General features: G+C 45.1%; 1 protein-coding gene across 1 annotated transcript in view; it reads right to left on the bottom strand.

Annotated features, from left to right (window-relative positions):
- Positions 1-14040, bottom strand: part of Myo5b (myosin VB) — a 182633-nt gene that overhangs the window by 52289 nt on the left and 116304 nt on the right. Inside the window, 4 exon segments of the mRNA XM_051201265.1 lie at positions 1880-2119; positions 2463-2619; positions 4401-4612; positions 6244-6355. Coding sequence (XP_051057222.1) covers positions 1880-2119; positions 2463-2619; positions 4401-4612; positions 6244-6355 — 721 coding nt within the window.

Here is a 14040-nt window from a genome sequence, read left to right as displayed (position 1 = left end):
AGGCTGTGGGGTGAGGTCTGGGGTGAAGGCTGTGGGGTGAGGTCTGGGGTGAAGGCTGTGGGGTGAGACCTGGGGTGCAGGTTATGGGGTGAGGTCTGGGGTGCAGGCTGTGGGGTGAGGTCTGGGGTGCAGGCTGTGGGGTGAGGTCTGGGGTGAAGGCTGTGGGGTGAGGTCTGGGGTGAAGGCAGTGGGGTGAGGTCTGGGGTGCAGGCTGTGGGGTGAGACCTGGGGTGCAGGCTGTGGGGTGAGGTCTGGGGTGCATTCAGATTTTAACACTTTATTCCCCTGTGACTTGGCTAAACTATTTGATGTTCCTAATCCATCATCTTCAAAATGACTCATGTACAGATCATCTACTGTATGAATCATATGTGAGTGAACATAACACACCTAACACAGGCTCAAAAACAAAAATCACAGTGGTATAAACAGAGCTTCAGACTAGTATAGACTATATGAGAGTCTTTTTTTTTTTTTCCCGATTTTTCAAGACAGGGTTTCTCTGTATTGCTTTGGGACCTGTCCTGGAACTTGCTCTGTAGACCAGGCTGACCTCAAACTCAGAGATCCACCTCTGCCTCTTGAGTGCTGGGATTAAAGTCATGTGCCACTAATGCCCAGAATGAGAGTCTATCTTTAAGAAAAAAATAAAAATCAAAAGCAAAATGACTCTCCTATTGTCCTGCCTTGAGGCTTTGAGAAGCTTCAAAATCTCTACTGTACTAAGGTTTATCTCTATAATAACAGCATCCAACCTGTGCCATGTTTCTTCCTGTCTGTCTGACAATCAGGCACCGAATGGAGGTCTTCTGGGGTATAGGGGAGTAGATCCTTGGGTCACCTGAGTGGTGTAAACCTATTTCCAACTTGTACTCTACCCTGAGCAGACATGAACCCAAAGAAGGAGCTTGCCTCAGATCCCTTTCACAGAAATCCACCCATATAGGGCTTTATCTAATTGCTTATCTAATTGGTTGATGTGTGAAGGTGGCCAGGGCAGACAGAGTTAAATGCTTAAGCAATGCAATACCAATGTCATGTCAGACAGGATGCCAACATTTACCTCATGGGGACAGTCATACACAAATAGGGAAGTACAATGTGGGTCCACAGGAACCTTTGGTAAACACCAGCCAGTGCTTTAGCTGTACCACACAGCCTCTGTAGGAGTCTGACATAATCTATCAATTTCCTACTATTGCTATAAAGAATAAGATGAAGTGGATGGCTCAGAACAGCATAAGCTACTATTTTACAGTTCTGGAACACAGAAGTCTAAATGTGGTCAGCAGGACTGTAGTCTTTCGGACACTCTATGGGAGAACATCCCTCTGTTATTTGTAGCTCCTAAAGGTGGCTTGACTGTTGTAGCTTGTGAACCTGTGTGGTGATATATTATTTATGATTTAATAAGCTTGCCTCAGGGTTCAGAATGCAAAGATAGCCACAAGCCATAGAGTCAGGCAGTGGTGGCACACACCTTTAATCCCAGCAGTCATACTAGCTAGTCATAGAGTCAGGCAGTGGTGATACACACCTCTAATCACAGAAGCCACACTAACTAACTTGATCCAGTTTTCCTCTTGCAAGCATCCTATGGTTCCTGGGTATCCCTACCTGGGTATCCCAGGGTCATCTTCCAAACCAGACATCCTTAATTGATGCACAAATTTATAGATCCTGGGGATTAGGGCCTAGCATCTTTGTTAGGGGAAGCTCTGTTCTGTGTACTATAGGTAGTAACTATTCTTACTTACTGGGCAGTACTTCCTGAGGTCTCTGGTACCTGCAGCTCCCTGAAAAAGCTTGAGGTCCCTCTCAAGCATGTCCCAGTATCCCTCAAGCTTCAGCAACTGTGTAGGAATTTCCTTCCACTGACCTGGTCATCGATCTTCCGCTGTAGCTGGACCACTTTGTTCTCCATGCCCACATTGAGACGTTTTAAATGCTCTGCAGAGCGGGCCTCAATCTTGAGGGCCTTCAGCTCCTGCTTGGCCTTGAGCCGCCGGAAGGCACACTGGATGACAATGGCTGCATCCCGCTGCCGCTGGAAATGTCTACGTGCCATCCATCCCCGGGCATACTTCTGGATGATTGTGGCTTTATACTCCTTGAGGACCTGGTGAGGACAAGCACATTCAGCCTGTGGGTTTGCTCTACAGAATGGGGACAGGTGCAGCTTCTCCAACCACCCTGAGGTGAAAGCAGGCTGGCCTTGGGTTTATGAGACAGAGCACAGGTGACCTCTAACACCTGAGGATTTGATGGAAAGTTTTAGCTAGGTCCTGTAGATAATGTGTCCACAGGGAAGCAGCTGTCAAACTCCTATTTATACCCTTATTTTACTAGAAAGGAAACCACAGCCTAAGAAGCTTAACATATTGGGAAGCCCAATGATCATTCCATTCCAGAGAGGCAGTGGTACTGGTGCAGAGAGTGAGATTCTCATGGCAGCTACTCACCTGGCAGTAGTTTCTTCGCACAAACATGGCCCGTGTGAAGGACTGGATGACAACTGCAGCTCTGTGGATTCTCCGGTAGGCCAGGCGGGCCCTCTGCATCCGGTAGTACTTCTGGAACACTATGGCTGCACGGGTTCTCCGCAGGTGCTCAGCCAGTCTGGGAGTAGTGGTGGAAGAGCACAGGGGGCATCAGGGACAGGGACGTGGCCAACTGAGCTACTCATGAAGTAAGCCCTTCCCTCTGTGGCCCTAGTTGGAGCCCCAGCTAGACTAGAGTTACAGACACCTGTGAGCTGCCGTGTGGGTGCTGGGAATTGTACCTGTGTTCTCTGGAAGGGCAGCCAGTGCTCTTAAATGCTGGACCATCTCTCCAGCCTAGCATCTCCCATTGTTAAAAGGGTCACACTGCTGTCATCCTGTGCCCCCACAAGCTCAGAGATAGTTCAAACACGCTGCATTCTTGTGTCTAGTTTAGGATTTGGCAATTCAGGACCAGGGCAAATGTTTGCTGAATGGAAAGAAACTCCTCAGGCCAACAATGACCCCTCCTAGTTTTCTCATTTCTCCCAAACTTCCCACTTTCTCCCTTCTGCAGTCCACCCACCTTTAGAGCACATAGGTCCCACCCTTCTTGAGAGCCTATCAAGTTCATTGCAAGGGCTCAGGGAGAGAGGATCAGAGTGCCCAGTGCTGGGGAGGACCTAGGAGATCACAGCACAACCCTGAGAAAGGAAGTTCCCTCCTGGGCCACCAGCACCTACATGCAGAGGTTCATGGGTCCCCTAGTCTGTCTCTCTGTCCTTTCTTCACACAAGGCCTGTCCATCCCCTGGGTCACATGACCCCTTCAAGGAGAATGCAGCAAGATCACCACCAGGAAGCCTGAGCAAGTGCCGATGATAGTGGGTAGGGACTAAAAAGCCACTCAGAGGTGGCCTGACTGCCCTTTCATCTCCACAGCTTCTGCACTGGAGCTTATCTTAACAGTACAGAGGTGACAATGGCAAGAGCTATCTCTGACTATGTGTAAGAAAGCAGCCTGCAGCAAGCACATAAGCGAGGACAGCACCTCCACCTTTACCATACAAAAGAGGCCTAGACCAAACTTAGGTGGGGGAGGTCCTTCTGTAGGCTGCAAATATGCGCTGCTTTTATTGGTTGATGAATAAAGCTATTTCAGCCAATGGCCAGGAAAGATATAGCTAGGCAGGACATCCAAACAAAGATGCAGAGAGAAGGAAGGCGGAGTGAGGGAGGTGCCAGGGAATTAAGATGTGAGGTAACAAGCTATGAGCCTTGTGGTAAAATATAAACTAATAGAAATGGGTTAAGTAATAGGTAGCCCTAGCCAGTAAGAAGTTTGAGCCATTGGTCAAACAGTATGACTGATATCAAGCCTCTGAGTGGTTATTTCATAAGTGGTTGCAGGGATCCACAAGTGGGAAAGAAAATGGTCCAGGGGGACTAGGTGGAATGCATGAAGAGATTTCAACTACAGGTCTGTGTTTCTCTTTCTCCAGTAGAGATGGTGGAATAGCCACTTGAGAAACTGGCAATTTCCATCATCTCTCCAAGGCAAAAAGGAGCAAGCACTGTGAGGCAGGCTAGGCCTCAATCCGACAACCCATGTACAGGCTAGGAGGAAGCAACATCTAGCATCTCACTGGAGCTCTGCCTCTTACCCCTGCTGCTGCCATCTTATTGTTCATTAGCCCAAAGCCACTCATTGGGAAGAGAGTGGTGGCAGTAGTTCCCCCCTGCATGGTACCGCACAGGGAAGAGTCTGGCTGGTGTCCTGTCAAGAAAGTCATCACAGGGATGCACAAAGGTACTAGGAGCGATTTAAGAAGCAGATTGGGCCCAAGAGGAATAACTGCAATTCTAGACAAAGAGTCCCTCCCCTTCATCCTGACCCGAGGTGCACCCCCAAATGGCTCACCTGCGGGCCAGGTGTCCTCTGTAGAACCTCTGCACAGTTAAGGTAGCTGCCTTCAGCCTCTGATACTTCACTTTCTGCAGCCAGCCCCTGACTGTCTTCTGGATCATGACAGTGGCCTCCCGGAACTTGTCTGCCCGAAGCTTCTCCAGGTAAGCCACCTGGCCCGCCCTGAAGAAGATCTTGGTGCGGCCAAACTGGAATTTGTCTGGATCCTTTACAAGGTTGGGAGGGAGACCAGCTGGTTAGAGAATGCTGCAAAAACATAATAGCCTTTCCTTCCAACCACTTGCCAGATTGTGTGTTTACCCCTTGCCCCAGGAGACACTCCTAGATTCTCAGTATTCATTAAACAGACTTCAGTCTTCATGGTAAGACAGGCATGGATCCAGGATGTAGCCATTAAAAAGATACCTGCCCTCAAAAACCCAACAACATGGGGAAGGCAGATAGAAAAGTAAACAGGAGAAACCCTTTAAGAGGGGGAGGATTAGCAAGAAACAATGTTCAAAAGGGGTGGTCTAGGCCAGTGGTTCTCAACCTTCCTGATGCTGCAATCCTTTAATACAGTTACTCATGTTGTGGCAATCACCAATCACAAAATTATTTTCATTGCTCCTTCATAACTAATTTTGCTACTGTTATGGATCATATTATAAATAACTGATATGCAGGATATTTGATATGTGACCCTCCCAATATTTAGGGCCCCACATGTTGAGAACCACTGGTCTAGGCAGTTAGGGCAGTGGATGTGAGCAAATATCTGTGAGATAAAGGGGGCAGCCATGGAAAGGTAACCTGTGGCTCAGCCAAAGCACAAGTGAGCAGTATATCTCCAAGATAGATAACTGTATACAGTGCCCTAACCAATCACCCCAGAGCAGTAGGTACTGTGCCTGTGAAAACCTAAGCAATTCATAGTCACTTATTATACTTCCGTTTCCTCATCTGTGGATGGAAAGTTCTGCTAATAATCTTGGAGGAATCCAGGCCAGGGTGAACTATGACTCAGGACAAAGAGGAAGGCAAGCATGCGGTCATGGAAGCTACTCACAGGCTTGGGGTATACACCAGGAGACCAGCCCTGGCAAGAAGGGAAGCACTATATATTAACTGAACTCAGCTGACCTTGAACACATTTTCCTAACCAATGAAAAATGAGATGTCAAAACCCATACAGTTATGATGGATGGGCCACAGCAACACCATAGTTAACCAGAGTCCATCAACCAAGCACAATCTACAGTTAACCACACACCACCCTCTCAGCACTGTCTTAGCCAGCTAGTTTGCAAAAACATGTTTAATATCATCACATTCTGGAAGGTGTTTTCTATAATTTAGCACTTTATGGAGACAGATTATTATACTTTGTTATAACCCTGGAACTCTCTAGAACTATTGAAATATTTAAGGATTTACCCCTCCAGGCTCTGCTCTTCCATGTTTTTAGCCTCAAATGTGATTTTTTGGGTTGTTTCATTTAAAACAAGTTTTCAAAGCCTGCAAATCTGTTTTTTTATTTATAACAAGCTGATGCTGGCTACAGATCAGACCTCCACTGGGCACAACAGTCCTGAGAAACCAGAGCTGCTGAGATACCAGCAGCAGCAGCCATGGCCACCATAGGTTGCCTCCACACACACCCTGGTGACCTGTGCTCTCTGTGTGCTGAGATGTAGAAATGTAGAGAATGCTCTAGGTCAGGGAAGGGATTCTCCTTTCCCAGCCACTGTTTCAGGAAATGGCTTAGGCAGTTTTTTGGGGATGAAGACAACACTGTAGGTAGCCCTGCCCTCCACTGTCAGGGCTTTTGGTCCATGCCCTCCTACAGCTGGATCACCTTGATGAGGCTCTCTAAGACAGACTTGCAGATACTCTTCTTGTCAGTGTTGACAAGCTCTCTCTTCTTCATCAACACCCGGTACCGATTGAAGAAGTCATGGTAGGTCCACCTGGAGGAAAAACCAAGGTGGTCAGAAGGTGACCTTAGTTGCTGTCTCATGGAGTCAAGGCTGTTATATACATTATTGTAGGAACTTCAGACCAGTCCCAGGAGAGCTTTGTCCTTTCCATTTCCTACTAGGAACTCCACAGTGTGTCAGGATTCCTGAAGTTAGGTTGGGGAAATTGTGTGTTTAGGAGGTACCTCCCATGGAGCCATGTCTCCATCTGTTCACACCCATAGAGCTCTCTCTTCTGCTGCCACCACTGTAGAATTCAGGCACCTTATGCAGACACAGCTTTGTCTATGCAGTTTGTTTTTCATCTTTGAGAAGTCATACTGATCTTTACAAACACATTTCTAAATGCAGGAAAGTTTGTAAGAATGAACATGTCCTCACCATGATTCTTTTATCACTGCTCTTAATTTGGAAGACAGAAGAACAGGTCATCGGAGACATTCTGCACTCCAGACTCTTTTTCACCTGACAAATTTTTACTGATCCCAAGGACACTGGGCCTTGGAACGAAACAGACTGATGTGAGTGGAAATAACAAAAGGTCATTTCTACTCATCTGTATCTCTTCCTTTATGACATACATGGCTAAAGATGGTTCTTTCCCTTTTTGAGGAAGGATTTTATGTACCCCAGGCTGACCTCTAAGTCACCACAAAGCTGAGGTTGACCCTGAACTCTGGATCTTTTCTGCCTCCCCTTCCCAAATGCTGGATTACAGGTGTGCAACACACCCCTAGCTCATGTCTGCTCCTTTTAAACAAGCAAAAGCTTTTGGGACATCATATACTATATACTTATCCTTTTGTGATTATTGATATGTATGGTATTTTGCCCACATGTACATCTGGGCACCACATGTGTGTCTGATACATGCAGAGGCCAGAAGAGGGCATCAGATCTTCTTGGGACTACAGTAATAAATGGTTGTAGGATGTTACAGGAATGCTGAAAATCAATTCCGGGTCCTTTGGAAGAGTAGCCAGTGCTCTTAGCCACTAAGCCATATATCTAACCTAAATTTTCCCCTTATACAGTTAAAATAACTTTTAGTGTATTTGTGAAGTTGTGTAACTATCCCCAGTATTCAATTCCAGAACATTTTCACAACCCCCAAATGAATTCTCATACCCCTGAGTAGTTTTGCCAGCCCCTGAAAATCACAAATCTACTTTGCCTTATACTTCTTGGTTTTAAGCTGGCACGCACTCTCTTAATGAGGGAAGGCAGAGAGTACTAGAGCCCTGAGAACTCTATCTCAGGGTCAGGAAAGGTGTCCCCTTGGCTTTGACATTCTACTCATTGAGCAGAAACTCTCCCACCCTCTAGTGGTGGACTACTTGCTACCTTTAACAGCTACCTTACAAATGCAAACAGGGCCATGCGTTAGTGGCACATGCCTCTAATCCTAGCACTCGGGAGGCAGAGGCAGGTGGATCTTTGTGAGTTCAAGGCCAGCCTGGGCTACAGAGTGAGTGCCAGGTCTGGCTCCAAAGCTACACAGAGAAACCCTGACACACACACACAAAAAAAACCAACCAACCAACCAAATGGAAATGGTAAGGTTATTTTCGCAGCTAAATGCAAATCAGAAGTGCATTTTGTTTAGTAGCTTATTGTGTTGGTGCTTTCCTAGGCTCTTTCTGCCCTGGCCTCTGATACTTCTACCTAGAGGAAGATGGACTTGGCTAAGAACCCAGTGGAATCATGCCTGTGAAAGAACTTCCTGGAGTCTAGATCTCCTTGCCACCTCTCTTACTCTGACTCCTTGCCATTGATATACACATCTCAGAATGTAATGGTTTGGTGTGGGCACTTTCTCCTGACTGTTTCTCCTGACTCTTGAAGGGCACTTCTCCCATTCTGCATCATGGTTATTTGTGTGCTTACTATTTGTCTCTGTGAGTTTGCAATTTTGCTGTGAAATAATTAAGACAGCATTTAGCTGGGCTAAAATCCTTAAATGTTTCTAATTTGAAAATTCTCTTGCTGCTGACAGATCTACAACTCAAGGAAATTATGAGGGTGGGGGAAATGTGACTGCAAAGATGTCAAATCCAGTTTGTAATGAGTTTGGAACACAGGAACATGGAAGTATGACTCTGACCTTGGCCATTACTGTGACCCAGGTAAAGACCAGACTGCATGACATCTCTGCTTAAGAACAGAGTCACCCATCTCACTAAAGTACCTGAGCCTTCATAGCCAATGAGTCATTATAGGAGTTCTGGGAAAGCTATCCAATATGTTCCTTCCTGCTTAAGGCACCCAGGCCTTTTTACTTGCAAACACATTTTGAAACACACCTGCAGAAGGAAAGGGTGGTACAGTGAAGTTGGAAAAGAGGAATGCTGAGAAGAGAACCCCTGGCCTTGGGAAGGAACTCGTTCCCCCAGGAGATAGTATAACAAATGTGAGTTTGCTGTGAGGGCCTGGCATCACCAGACCTATAGAAACATCATTTACCACAGAGTCCAGGATCAAAACACTGGTTCCCTCTTTTAAGAACCTGCATGTACCCAATGAGAAAACCTTCACAGCAAAGTCTCCCTGACTGTAGTGTGGTGTCTTTATAACCAGTTGCTTACTATAGTTGAATAATATTTTATTGACTATTCAAATGGTTGGGCCCTCCAGCTTAAACCTTTTCTACCAGTACCTCTTAAAGGGTGTGCTAAGGGATTAGAGTGTGAGAATCCCATACAATTCAGGGTATTCTGGAACTTTGGACTATCACCACTCCCTCACTGAGTCATGGAACAACAACAAAATCTCTCAATACCTGCAAAAACATTTGCTATAGAATATATGTTAGTTTTCATTTAGAAGGCTAGCAGCCACTATTGTCCTCTAATTATGTGGACCCTTCCTACTCAGGTGACCATGATATATCTTCTCTCATTCAGTATAGCACTGTGCCTCGCTGGCTGCAAAGCATCCATTCCCAAGGATGGCATGGCATGGAATTCTATCTCATATTAGTAGCAGAAGCAAAACACTCTGAGACTAGGGCCAGCTCCTGACAGCGCTCTATGACAGTGTGCAGCCACTGTGGAGGTAGGCTCCCCACTTCCTTAACCCTGACTTTCTCCCTGGATTCCAATGCATATGCTGGGTGCCCATCTGTGCATTCTAGTCTTCAATATCATGCTTCCTTTTCAGAAATGACTTCCTTCACCTGAATGGACAAACAGTCCTTAGTGTGTGTGTGTGTGTGTGTGTGTGTGTGTGTGTGTGTGTGTGTGTGTGTGTGTGAAATTTGAGGGCTGTGACTGCTTTGAGACTAGGCAAACATTTATCAGAGCATTCAATCTGGAGAAAGGCCTGCTTAGAAATGAGCTCCTTGGGCTTGAGACATTGAGGGATAATGCAGCTGTTGTGAATGTCACAGAAAACAGAGTTGCTTGGAGTGCTACTTTGGTTGACCAGGTTCCCATTTCGAGCCTTGCACTGTATTTAACCATCACCATGTAAGGCTATTCTGCAGAAGATGTCTGCCTACAAGATTATCTGTGAAGTAGGGTAGATAAAGTCATCAGTGAACTGAGACAGACATATGAAACAGGCTGGCCACAGCTGCACAGCTCTGTGTTGCTCCCCCACTGAATGAGGATATTGGCTTGATTACATAAACCCTCAGATTACCTCCTGAGAAAGACCTTGGTATGATTCTTTAAGTCAGTCTCTATGATGTCAGATCACAAAGAAGTTGCCCTGAAGATGCCATGGCCAATGGTCTCAAGGACCCTTTAGAAAATTGTGAAGAACCCTTCAGGGTAGGATTAGTATTCTTTAGTAATTATACTTTTGGCTGCTACAAGGGCAAACACATCCTTAACTGTTTCCATCTGGGAGGACTTGATTCAATCACAATTGTCCTGGGATTTGTTTCCTCATTCATAAAATGCGATACTGCCCATCTTGCTGAGCCCAAGAGTCAATGTGATCTTTTCATAAAGTGATGCCGAGACAACAGCATACCCCAAACAAACATTGAAGTTGGATCCCTTATCTCATAACTTACATATAGGATTACTGAAAGTTGTGAAACACTTAGAAGAACTAGTACAAACCTTTGTCCTTGGATTGAACAATGATTTCTTAGATATGATGTCTAAAGCACAAATAACTAAAAAATAAAAGCAAATAAATTCAACTTCATTAAAACTGAAAAGTTGTTGCATTTAAAAGAATGCCATCAAGAAAATAGGACCATGCCCTTCCCCTATAATGAGATTGATGGCTACCTTATACGCCATCATAGAGCCTTTATCTAGTAGCTGATGGAAACAGAGGCAAAGACCCACAGCTAAACACTGAGCAGAATTCATGGAATCCAGTTGTAGAGAGGGAGGAGTGATGAGCAAAGGGTCCAAGACCATGCTGGGGAAACCAACAGAAACAGCTGACCTGAACAAGGGGGAGTTCATGGACCCCAGACTGACAATGTGGAAGCCAGCATAGGACAGAACTAGGCTCCTTGCAAGTGGGTGTTATTTAGGAGGTCTGGGCAGTCTATGTGGCCCCTGGCAATGGAATAGCATTTATACCTAGTGTACGAATGGACACTGGGAGCCCATTCCCCATTCTCAGCCTAGACACATGGGGAAAGGCCTAGGACCTGGTCCAACTGATGTTGACAGACTTTGATGATACTCATAGAAGGCCTCAACCTTTCTATGGAGTAGAAGAGGGATTGGGGTCATTAGGATACATAGGAGGGGGAGGGTACTGGGATTGATATATAAGATAGTTTCTAATTTAAATAAAAAAAGGGAAAAAAGAAAATAAGAAGACTAATCATAGAATTGGTATTTGCATGTGTGATAATGGTATCAAAAGTAAAACTCTCATTACTCAACAACAGGCAAATAATCCAATTTTTAAAATGCACAAATGATTCAACCATACATTTCTCTAGAGAATTCACAAAATGACCTAAAACATGTGAAAAGGGCCAACATCATGAACCATTAGGGAAAAACAAATCAAAATTACAGTGAGGTATCACTTCACATGCCTCAGATGGCTGTGTGCGGTTATGGGGCTCTTTGTCTACTGCTGGTGATTGTGAAAATTTAACTGCTGTGGAGATAGTATGGCAGGTCCTCAAAGGGTAAATGGTTATCATAAGGCCCAGTATTTCTACTGGCAGCTATATAATGAATAAAAAATGAAAATATATGTCTGTACAGAAACATGTATGAGGCTAGGCATGTGGCATATACCTGTAATCCCAGAACTTGGGAGATAGAAACAAGAGGACTACAAGTTCATGGCCAACCTAGGCTCCATAGTACAGCCCTGTCTGAAAACAAAACCAAAACAGCATGTATGAACATGTTCACTTTCTGAAAAGTGAAAATCCTAAATGTTCCATACATGGGTCCAGCAAATGCTCAGGGCTCAGTCTCTGAATCTGACTTTTCACAGGTCTGAAAAGCAGTACTGGCTTCGTGGTTTGTAAATGAATAGTCCTACTGGGATGTACTGGCTGGAGTATGAACTGCGGCAGTGGCTCTCAACCCTTGGGGGGTCACATATCATATAGTCTGCACATTAGATATTTACATTGTGATTCACAACTAGTAAAATTACAGTTATGAAGTAGCAACAAAATAATTTTATGATTGAGGGTCACCACAACATGAGAAACTTGTTACATTAGGGTTGTAACATTGGAAAGGCTGAGAACCACTGAACTACTGGGTCATATCTCAGTTTATACAAGGACAGACAAAGCTCCTACAACAGAGATAAGAAACAGAGATAAGCTAAGCCCCACCTTACACATTCTCGGAAGAAGTCCAAGATCAAAGGCAGCAACTGTATGATTCATATAAGGTAAGCTAGAAGGTGAGAAGGCGGTTTCCAAGACCTCTATCTAATTCTATAATTATAGACCAGTTTTTCCACCTGGGTTGGGAAAGGTAAAGTCGGGAAAGCTGCAAGTCTTCAGCAAGCACTGGCCAGGGTAGCACATTCCTATGGGCTCAGCACTTAGAAGGCTGAGGCAGGAGGGACTGATACCAGTTTGAGGCCAGCTTAGGCTCTAAATGAGACCAAGGCTAGTCTGGACTGCAAAGTGAGACCCTGTCTCAAGATGAAAAACCAGTACTGGGCTTCCAAGAATAGGATGAGAACTGTGTGCATGAGGTTTTGTCTTGCTTCTTTTTGATACAAACACTGTATGTTTGAGGAGTCCTCCCACATCTGTTTTGGCTGAGCAGTATTTGCCTCACAGTTCTTTCAGTTATAAAGCTGTGAGAGCGCCTAGAGATGGTTAACAGCACAGACACAAGAACAAGAGGCATCTGGGAGCTGCTGTCCTAGACAGTCCATCCATCACCTTTCTTTATGCTCTTTACAGTGAGGATATTTCTTAGCTACTGCAGAGCATTTCAAATTGAATAATACATTTTCATTATAAGTCAGCTTCCTAGAGAGCTGTAATTCTCAGGGAGGATAAAAGTAGACAGGCACCGCGAAGCCTGTGGGAGAGTGGGAGACCCGGAACACTGCTGCTGACTAATCATGCACACTTGTTCTTACTGGTAAAATTTGGGAAATTTAGTGGTGCTGATTATGTCTCCATTTTCAAATGGGGGAAGAATTCCTCCCACAGCATCACTTGGGCTGGGTGGGAGAATTATCTGAAAGGCTGGAGCCCTTGGGAAGAACTCCATGAAAGAGTTTTCACAGTTCTCTGTAATCCTGGACAGGTTTTTTTCCTTTTTTTGTCACTCAAATAAGAGAAACACAGGAGGGTGTTTCTCCAATCATAGGAGCTTGGGAAATGCTCTGCACTTACTTGACAAGCAAATACAAGGGAAATCACTCCCTGTGAGTTCTCAGAAGCTCAGGAGGTGAATCATTTTTGCAGGGGAATCTCAACCTGCTCAAGTCTTTCTGGTCCCATGAAGGTCTCCCCAAGTCAGATCAACAGATTTGGCTACTCACAATAGCATACTGGATGCTGGAGCTTGGTGAGGACAGGAGCATGGATGGGGATTAGGATATGCACGTGATAGAATGGGTGCTGCAACTCCATTTCAACACTAAGCAAAGTGCTGCTTTCTGTAATGTATAATTTCCAATTGCAGTTTGGGAAGGGAAACAGCTCTTGGACCCTTTAGCAAAATGTGTTAAGGCAACAAATGCAAAAAGGACATGGGAAACATGTGCTGGATCTAAGCTCATGCATTTAAACTGCAGCTTTCTGCATCACCAGAAACACATCCTTTCTTCCCTGAACTTTCTGCAATACCTTTAATTACAAAAAGAAAAGGTGTAGAGACCCTTGCAATTTCCTTTTGGAAAAAGCTCTGAAATAAATAGGACACAGGAAAAGATATCCACTAGGTGAGCCAGCAAGCCATGGAATGCTATCCCTGCTGGTGGCTGTTTTACCTGCAGCCAGGTGAGCTGAGCAGTCAATGCCATTTCAGTGTGGGGCTAAAGCCTCAGTGGGCATTGGTCCTCTTTGCTGCTTGGGCGAGACATTGGGCAGATGAATATAAGCTTGTTATGACTCACAAACTAGCAGTTGCAAGAGGGCACAAAGTTGGCAGACAAGTAGTCTTAACTTGTTTGCCATCAATGGAGTGACAGCTCCTGCTGTTTTCCCACCAATCTGAATCCTTGTTCTTTAAGACCCAGCTTAAATCTCACTCCTCTGA

This window comes from Phodopus roborovskii, unplaced genomic scaffold (assembly GCF_943737965.1).
Source record: "Phodopus roborovskii unplaced genomic scaffold, PHOROB, whole genome shotgun sequence".
In the NCBI taxonomy this organism is placed as follows: domain Eukaryota; kingdom Metazoa; phylum Chordata; class Mammalia; order Rodentia; family Cricetidae; genus Phodopus; species Phodopus roborovskii.
This window is presented reverse-complemented; position numbering and strand designations above follow the sequence as displayed.